The sequence below is a fragment of the Carlito syrichta genome, unplaced genomic scaffold (assembly GCF_000164805.1).
Source record: "Carlito syrichta isolate Samal-C Ts95f unplaced genomic scaffold, Tarsius_syrichta-2.0.1 Scaffold81555, whole genome shotgun sequence".
NCBI lineage: Eukaryota > Metazoa > Chordata > Mammalia > Primates > Tarsiidae > Carlito > Carlito syrichta.
Genome location: NW_007025651.1, coordinates 16,876 through 26,219, shown reverse-complemented (window position 1 = coordinate 26,219; position 9,344 = coordinate 16,876). Strand labels below are relative to the sequence as shown.

Below are 9,344 nucleotides of genomic sequence, written 5' to 3'. Positions count from 1 at the left end.
TCCCGGCCACCGCAGCCTCGACCTGCTGGGCTCCGGCGATCCTTCCGCCTCAGCCTCACAGAGCTAGAAGCTCCGTTTGAGCTCACCGACGTAACGTGAGTTTCTTATTCTTAAACACACGTTACGTCCGTGAGCTCAAACGGAGCTTCTAGCTCTGTGGCGGACGCACAGCAAGTGATCAGCACATCCCGTGCTTTTTTCTCTCAGCTCCCAGCCTTCCTTTAGAGGCAGATTCGCCGTTCCTGCCCCCGCCAGCTCCCATCCACGGCACATTTTGACAGAGGTCGTCTCAGATAAGAGGGAGGTCCCAGTGCCCTTTGTCCTTTAAGAAAGTGGTAGCCTAAAAACACAAGCTTCAACAGCCTTGCAGAAACATGCCGGTTGAAATGAAGGGAAGGAAGCCCAGTTAAATCTGAAACTGATGCTGACGTTAAAGCCCATTTCAACTTCTGAGAGCGATACAAATAAAAAGCGATCGTGTTGGATGGAGAAAAGAAGGGGGGCTGGGAGCTGTCCTGGGACTGGAGAAGCCCATGGGGGCAAGAGGCCCTTCCCGGGGCCGGCGCCTCGCGCGGCGTCCCCTGCTCCCCGCGCCCCTCCTCGGGCTGCTGTCATCAGGAAGCGGCGGATGCCCGAGGTCTGGCAGGTCGCTCTGGTCAGCGTTTCCTGCGTCCATTCTGCTAGGACACGTGGGACCTGTCCACCCGTGACCCCAGCCCCCCCGCCAGTCCTCTGCCTGGTGGAGGGGAGGGTGGGGCCGGCGGCGGCCCCCAGAGCAGGAGCTGGGTGGGCCAAACCTTTGCCTGGCCGGGACGCCCTGGTGTTTTTCAAAAATCATATACATACGTTTTTCACTTGCAAATAGCCAAAAGTATCCGTTTTTCCTTCTGCGGTTGTCTGCAACGGACTTTGTCCGTAGACAGCCCTTCCCCACAAGTCTGTCGCCAGCCTGTGAGCTTGTGAGGGCTGGACGGACAGTGCCTGGGGCGTCCACGGCTCTCGGCTGCCAGCACAGAGCCTCGTACACAGAGGAACTCAACAGCGACCGAGGGAAACCAGCAGCCGTTTCCTGTCCCGCCTGTCTACGGGGCTCCCCTGGGCTGGCATGCAGCTGTGGGCCCCTTGCTGGAGGGACGCATGCTTGCGGCCTCCCGGTTCAGCTGTGTCCCTGTCACCTGGTCCCTCCTCCACGACAGCCATCGCGACTCATTTTGTGCAGCTCTGACCAGTGGGGAGAGGACGCTGGCGGCGGGACTTGCTGCCGGGCTGGCTGGTGAGTGGCCAGGCTCCGTGCCAAGTCCCGCCTACGGGGGTGCCCTTCGGTAAAGGACTTGGGGTGACGGTTCGGGCCCTGGAGGCAGCTGGGATGGTGATGAAGACCCAGGGGCTGTGCCCTGGGCCACGCCCGGACCCCCCCGCACTTTGAGCACACACAATCGGCACCTGCCTGCACCTGGGGTGACAGGGTGGTTGCCGGGCGACAAGAAGACGCCGCAGCTGGCGGGGGTGGACAGAGCCCGGGGGCCGGCCTGGCCACAGAGTGTCTCGGGCCCTTGTCTGGAGCAGCAAAGACCACGGGGACGCCCGGATTCCATCTGAAGACTTTGGGACCGACAGGAAGCTACGGTGACTTAGGCGATTTGCTGACACGGGGCGAGAAGCCCCAGGACCAGGCGTGAGCAGGGTGGCCAGCCTCAGGCCTCAGAGAAAAGCTGCTGAGAGGCCTGTGTGTGCAGGCGCCTGGCCCCTCTGCCTGGTCCAGGAGGGACTCCGGGCTCGGGGGGAGGGGCTCGCAGGCAAGGCGTGGCTGACAGCCCTGCGCCCCAGGCCGCCGGCTTTCTCAGGGCTCCCCACTGTCTGGGGTCAGGCCTTCATCCTCCTGGGGCCGTTGCAACGGCTCCCTGGCTGCACCCTGCTTCCTGCACCTTCCCTGCCCTCGGAGCCGTGAGAATGACCTTTCAGAGGCGCCATCTGACCTGCCCCCCTCTTCCTAAAAGCCCTCGGGCTCCCTGTTTCCTCAGGGCTCCTGGCCAGGCCTTCAAGGCCCTCAGGAGCGGACGCTGCACCCCTTCAGCCGGCCCTGGCTCCGGGTTCGGGGCCCTGCCGTGTGTCTCGAGACTGCACCTCTGCTCAGGCTGATGCCTTCACCCCCCGGCTGGCTGCCTCAGGCTCTGTCAGGACGTGGCGTGGCTGCCGCCGGGTCCTCCGGGCCGTCGGCTCCTCCCAGCTGGCCCCGTCATCCCTCTCGGGGCCCCTCAGCCCTCATGCCCCTTCTGCCCGGGCACGTGGCGCCGTGTTTTGCCCGTGCCCGTTTCCCTAGCTGCTTCTCGGGGGCTCAGCACCAGGAAGGGCTTGGAAGAGTCGGTGGTTGCATGAGGGAGTGGGGGCCTGAGGGAGGCGGGGCTGGGAGCCAGCCGCCCTGCCCAGGAGCTGCGGGCGCGAGGCTGGCGCCCGACACCTGCGGCTGACACCTGGAGTGTGGAGTCTGCCCCCTTGGACCGTTGTCAGCAGATGTCTGGCCTCGTGCAAACTGGTTCGTGGGGGCGGCTGCCCTCAGCCCTCGCCGTCCCCATCCCTCTAGCCACCGTCCACGGGCCGTCGGCCTCAGGCACGGCAGAGTGTCCGGTGATCGAGCACAGAGCCTTGGGCAGTGGCGGGAGTGTTCAGAGTCTGCGCTGGACGTGAGTCGAGAATACCCACGTCCCGGCAACTGCCACCTGCTAAGGGTTCCCAGGCAGAGGCTGTCCTTGGTTTCTCTTGAGGATCCAGGTGTAGGCCTCAGCCTTGAGGGTTGTCACCGAACTCCACAGTTTGTAGACACCTTGATTTCTGCGTTATATCCTCCCCTCCCCCACCCGCCAGCCAAGATGTTTTTCTGTTCTGAGTGTCAAAAACACAAAATCCAGCCAGTGCACGGTGGCTCATTCCTGGAATCCCACCATGATCAGAAGACTCAGGTGGGAGCATCGCTTGAGGCCAGGAGTTTGAGACCAGCCTGGGCAGCACAGTGAGACCCGGCTCTAAAAAACTAAAAACATTGCCTGGGCATGGTGGCGTGTATCTGTAGTCGCGGCTACTTGGGAGGCTGAAGTGGGAGGATCGCTGGAGCCCAGAAGGTCGAGGCTATGGTGAGCCATGATCGGTTGTACCACTGTACTCCAGCCTGAGTGACAGAGCAAGACCCCGGTCTCTTAAAAGAAAAAACAAAAAGCCCGTAAAGTCACTTGATCAGAGAAAGGCATTTATGTAACGGAGATGTTTACGGGACTGACTTCAGGCAGGGCTGGATCTGGGTGCTCTCGTGCAGTTGCCGGGAAGCCATCTCTGTCTCAGTTCTGCCTTCCTCTGGGCTGGCTTCTTTCTAAGCAGACTCTCCCTGTGTGGGGACCCAAATGGCTCTAGTAACTTCAGGCTGGCATATACGTGGCTAGCAACCTCTGTGGTAAGAGTCTCTCTCCTTCTCAGTGGTTCCGGCAGAAGTCCCAGAGTTGGTGTTCCTTGGCTTAGCTGGGCCCCAGGCCCATGGCTGAACCAGTCCCAACCCTGGCCCCTGATGCCTCCTTTGGAGACATGGCTTAAAGGGGGGCCAGCACTAAACTGAGTAACGTGGTACTGTCACACAGCTCATCGGATGAGGTAGAGCATTCTGGGTTGTCGCGGTTGAGATATACACGTGAACTTTGCAGTGTATGTGTCTTCTTTTATGAGCTGCCCATTGTCTTTTAACATGGCTTGGCGTCTGTCAAGGTACGGAAACCTTACTTTTTAATGGTGAAATCTGTCCATTTTTTTCCCCAGCCTGAGGTCTTTGGCTTTTGACGTTAGGCCCAGTGACGCTTCTCCAGGAAACACAAGCCCCACACGCGCGCGCCGTGTGGGCAGGGAGACCAGAAGCCTTAGATCTAGCTCAAAACTTGTCGTTTTTCTGTTGGATAATGGTTGGTTTCTGGCTGAGAGAATGATGAAACAAGCGCTGATGAGACCAGAGCACAGAGACGTTCCCCAGACATGTGAGGCCTGAGGTGCCTCCGGGTCTTGGTCTGGAAGGAGAAGGCTTTCGCCCCCTGACTGTTGCTCGTGCTGCCCCTGGGGGCCCTTGCGATGGCGGTGGTGTTGGCGACAGGCTCTGGGGCCGGGAGGTTGGGCTTTGCGAGGAAGGTCCACAGAGAATAAGCGGGCTTGGAAGCTGTCCTCCGTGGCAAAGGCATCCCTGCCCGCCCCTGGAAACCGGCTCCCTCGGCTGCCGGTGTGGCCTCCCACGGAAGGTGTGGCTTCCCGGCCTTCCTGCTGGTGGCCTGCGAAGGACAGTCCTACAGGGAGCCTTGGAGACAGAGGAGTGGGGTTGTTGGAGGAGAGGAGGATGCGTGGGGAGAGAATGGGCGCTTTTTGCTAGGACTGGAGAGAGGCCGGGATAGCTTTGATGCCCGAGGTGTGGCTTTTGGCTGAGCCCATGCGCAGGGGCTAGCGTGGTCCGGCGTCCCGCCGCCATGGCGTACATCCTCTTTGTGCTGTATTTCTCCTTCTTCCTCTGCCTCTGTGCCCTGGTGTGCCTGTACTTCTCGGGCTGCCAGGAGATGACCTATAAGCATGAAGGTAAGCGGCTGGCTCTGGGGGCGTTTCCGAGTTTCCGTGGACATGCCCGGCTGTGACCGGATGCCCCTGCGGTGACCGGCCAGTCTGCTGGGAGTGATGCCAAGACCGGGGTCGGGCAGCTGAGGGAGGTGGGACCCCGTCGAGGAGCTCTTTCTTGGGGGGATGCCTCCTCTTTTTCTCTGCGTCCCATCAGACCCAAGAAGGAGCATCACTGCAGATTCCAAGAGTTAGGGCAGAGGAAATGTCACTCTTGGTTGATTTTTGCCAAAACTAAATCTTAAACTCTAGATTTGTTTGTCGAAAGCAGTCAGCAAGGCAAAGTTGGGGTCTGGAGGAGTCTTTCCCGGTCGTAGGGGTGCTTGGAGTGAGCCAGGGATGGAAATCTGTGCTCCCGAGTGACTCTTGTGAGGATGTGCCCAGGGAGTCTTAGAGGAAGTGACACACGGAAAACTTGACAGTTTCTTTCACGCATGATTTTTTAAAGCCTGCTGTATGCCAGCCAGAAGAGGAAGCACTATTTTCCGGGTGGTTCTCCCCTCCTCCCTAGGCAAACAGGTGTCAAATTCTTTTCTGTGTACTTGGAAAGTGCAGGCAAAACAAGGTACGTTGTCACCGAGAAGGCAGCGACCATATTTTTTACTTTGAACACTCAAGAGCCTTCTTCGATTTTTTTATTAATAAAGATGCAAATACACTTAGTACACTTAGGCTTTCATATAATATAATCACTTTTTTTTAAAAAAAGACCCTTAAAGGAAACAAACCAACCCAACCAAATGTTTTGAAACCCTGGGGGTAGATCCCAGGCTCCTGCCGCCGTGGGGTGCGTGAGCTGCGTCCTGCGAGGGGCTTCTCTCCACGGCTGCAGGGTTGTTGCCTGACTGGCCTTTGCGTTTATTTCTGCCCTGGGAGCAGCTGCCTGTGTCCCTCAATCCTGCCTGGCTCTTGGGAGTCTTGGTCTCTGGGGCTGTAGGATACTTCAAGGGGCCCCACCTGGGCCCGGAGTTAGGTTGTTTACAAGGCGGCTCTACTTTCTTCTTCTTTTTTTTTTTTTTTTTTTGAGTTGGAGTCTCACTCACTCACTCACCCAGACTGGAGTGCAGTGGCCTCTCCTGGCCACCGTAGCCTCAACCTGCTGGGCTCCGGTGATCCTTCCACCTCAGCCTTCCGAGTAGCTGGAACTACAGGCACGCGCTACCATGCCCGGCTCATTTTTTGATTACAACACCTGCAGGGTCGGTCGTTAAAGCCCTGTGATAGGGCTGGGAAACTGGGTCCCACGAGGTTTCAAAAAGCGGCCGTGGAAACTGAGTCTTTTGATTTATTGTAGAGATGAGGTCGCCCCAAGTGGCCCAGGCGGGTCTCGAACCCGCGGGCTCAGGCCATCCACTCACCTCAGCCTCCTAAGGCGCGGGATTACAGGCTGAGCCACCAAGCCCGGCGAGACCCAATCTTTAAAACGAAAACAGAAAACAAGGCAAAGAAACAAGAAGGAATGTCAGATGAGAGCAGGGGCGGAAAGAAAAATGCCAAATGCAGAAACGTCCTGGTGACACAGGGTGGTTGGTGCTCCCTGCGAAACCTCTTGAGAAACTCTGTGTACGGTGACAGAGAAGTCCCTTCAGTCTCCTTCTGTGCCTTTTGCCTGAATTATTTCCTAGTGACATTGATTGTGGCACCAGTCATGTGCTTCTCACCGTTGCCGACACTGCAGGTGCACATTGGCATAAGCACGCAGGGTGGGAAGAGCCCGCCGCCCGTGGGGTGCGCCAGCCTCCTCTGTGGGCTGGAGAGGGCGGGGGTCTGTTCTGGATAAGCCAGGGAGAGCCTGGGGCTGGGCTCTGGACTTGAGTCCTGATTCCTTCTTCATGGTCTGACAAGCATTCATTGATTGTCAGATCGAATAAAAATTCTTCTCAGGGCCCATCTGGGGGGAAGAAAAGGCAACGGTTCTAACACAAAGGACATTGATCAGGTGATGGTCGGTCGGCCCCTAAGGGACCTCTGCGGCCCCTAAGGGACTCACGTGTCCAGGGCAGGGGCCCTGTCTGGTTTTGATTCTGTTTTATGCCCCAGGCCTGACCCGCACTCTCTGACCGATAGAAGGGGCTTGGCTAGTGTGGGCGGAACAAACGAATGAAGTGCCGTTTCCTGAGTTTCTTGAGGCGGGAGGAATCCCAGGCGGGGTAGCCCCGAGACTGGCACACAGAGCGTTAACGATGCCTCTGAATCTGAGTGACGGTGCACGAAGACCCATGCCACCATTCCTTATGATTTTGTAGGTTTCATACATTTTGTAAATGTCCCCAGTTTTCCACAATAAAAGGTGAAGCGGAACTTGGTCCTCAGGGCGCCTCGTGCGGACCTGGGCCCCGCGCTTGCCCCGCTCGTCAGGGTCCTGGGGTCCGTGGGTGGGCGGATCGCTCCTCCTTCAGACCCTCGCCCGTTTCGGGCGTCCACATCATCCGGGTTCTTCTCCTGGGAACTCAGCGTCTCCCTTGGCTCTGCCCCTTGGAGCAACGAGCGTTGCTGCGCATTGAGTGTGACTGAGCGTCCAGCACTGGGCCTGCTGCATGCGCTCCTTGGTGCTCACAGGGGAGGTGGGCCCTGTGTCCATTTGCTGGAGAAGGAAGTTGGCACTCAGGGGGCTTGGCAGGTGACATCAGCCGGCAGCTTGAGAGCCTGGGGTCCGGGTGGACCAGCTTCCTCCGGCTGCAAGCCCTCCTGCCGCCTCCCATCCCACCCAGTCAGGAAGCCCACCAACCACGTCTGGGGCTGCCCCGGTGACCCGAGCGCCAGTCGCAGCGCCCTCTGTGCCAGCGTGACAATGCCGGGGCCGGGGCGCTCTGGCAACCCTCAGTCTGTTGCTAACATCACGCATTTTGCATTTTGCAGAAGCATGTTGTGGAGACATTTTTTGGATTTGATGAGGAGTCTGTGGACTCGGAGACGTTGTCAGAAACGTCCTACAACACAGACAGGACCGACAGGACCCCGGCCACGCCCGAGGAAGACTTGGACGATGTAAGCAACCGCAGGGGGTGCAGGACCCCCGCCCCCCGTCCTGCCGCCTTGGGGCTGCGTCTGCTGTCCTGGACGGGTGAAATCTGCTCCCTCCCCTGTAGGTTTAGCCCCAGACGACCGTCCCCACCAGTGAATTACCAAAACCGATGCGTCCAGGGAAGGGGGTCCCCACGGTCAGGGGTCCCACGAAGGGCAGTGGGGGGCGGCACGTGGGACCCCACTTTCCCCAGCCCTGATTTTCCAGTCAAGGAACTCTGTGGCTGCCAAGGCAAAGCTAAGCCCCACACTGAAGCGTGTCGCCGTGGGTACACCCATCTGCAGCTGAACTTACCGCGTGGGAGTCTCGCCCTTGTCCTCACCCACAGGCACACACGCCGCCGGGTGGGAACAGTATCATTGCTTCTTCGTCCCTAAAGACAACGTGAGCAATCCCAAAAAGTGCAAAGAGGAAGGGAAGAGCCCCAGGAGTCCGGCGGCCACAGGTCCCTGCCATGCCCTTCCCTACCAGGCCCCTCACCCCGATACCGAGCTGGACTTGCCAGGGGGCACAGCACGGCCTCCGCCTCTCCCCCGCCCCAGGTGCTCCTCTCGGGAAAGCCCCGTGGCATCGTGGACACACCCTGCGGGTTTCTGGACCTTTCGGGGCAGTCGCGCTTCCCTCGTTTCCGAAACCCCAGGCCTCGTCCGCCTGGACCTCCGCCTGGCAGCCCACGGGGCCTGCGTCAGGCTTGGCTGTGATGTCCCTTCCCGGCCCTCGGGTGTTCGGGCCAGGGCTGCTGGTCTCGGGGCGATGCCCTCTGGCTGGGGTGGGCATCTCGGGGCAGGGCCCTCTGGCTGGGGCAGGGGACCCTGCTGCCTCTCATGGGAGCTCTCCTCTGAGCTTTCAAAAGCTCCCTGGGTCGGATAGCGCCCCTGCGGCTTCCTGGCGGGGCCATGGTCGTGGCCCTTCTGATACTCCCAAGTCCAAGACTCTGGGTGGCCCTCCTCCCATCGACTCCTGGCTGGGGTTCTTTCCTTCTCCTGGTGAACCCCTTCTGGGACGACTTCCAGGCTGGCTTCCTCTCACGGGTCATTTAGCCATAGGAGATGTGACGCGTGCTGTGGGAACTGCCACATCCAACTCAGGGTGGCCCACCTCTTGGCCACCTTGAGCCCAGGCACCAGTGACATGTGCCAGCTCTCCAAGCCGTCCCCTAACATCCCTTCTCATCCTGGGAGAGACACCCAGTCCTCCCCACCAGCCCACCAGCCTCCGCCCACGTGCCGGCTGGAGGGGCCTCGCCTGTGCTGGAGACATCACAGCCCACCGGCGTGTCCTGCACGGGGCACGGGACCAGGCCTGGTTCTCAGCCGCTGGCCCTCGCCTCAGTACGGGGTCTCATTTTCATACCCTGTGACATTTAACCTCATGTGGCCAGCCAGACACGTGTTTTTCAACTTGCTTTCTGTTCCAGCCAATGACAAGTCACGGGCATCTTTCAGCACAGAAATGCGTGGCTGCATTCCTCTGTCACCACCACGCAGGGGGTTTTCACATGACGGCACATCACACGTCTCATGGGCTCCTGATGAGGACACGTGTGTTGCTTCCGTTTGTCGCCCCTGTGAACAGTTTGCTGTTGGTCTCCATGTCTTATCTGCTCATGTGGCTGTTTCTTTTTCTTTTCTTTCTTTTTTTTTTTTGAGTTGGAGTCTCACTCTGTCACCCAGACTGGAGTGCAGTGGCC

The 9,344-nt window shown here is 59.2% G+C and overlaps 1 protein-coding gene across 1 annotated transcript in view; it reads left to right on the top strand.

Moving 5' to 3' along the window:
- LOC103257808 (janus kinase and microtubule-interacting protein 1) overlaps positions 1 to 9,344 on the top strand; it is a 58,352-nt gene that overhangs the window by 40,918 nt on the left and 8,090 nt on the right. The window contains exon 7 of the mRNA XM_021711091.1: positions 7,489 to 7,617. Coding sequence (XP_021566766.1) covers positions 7,489 to 7,617 — 129 coding nt within the window. The remainder of the gene's footprint in view (positions 1 to 7,488; positions 7,618 to 9,344) is intronic.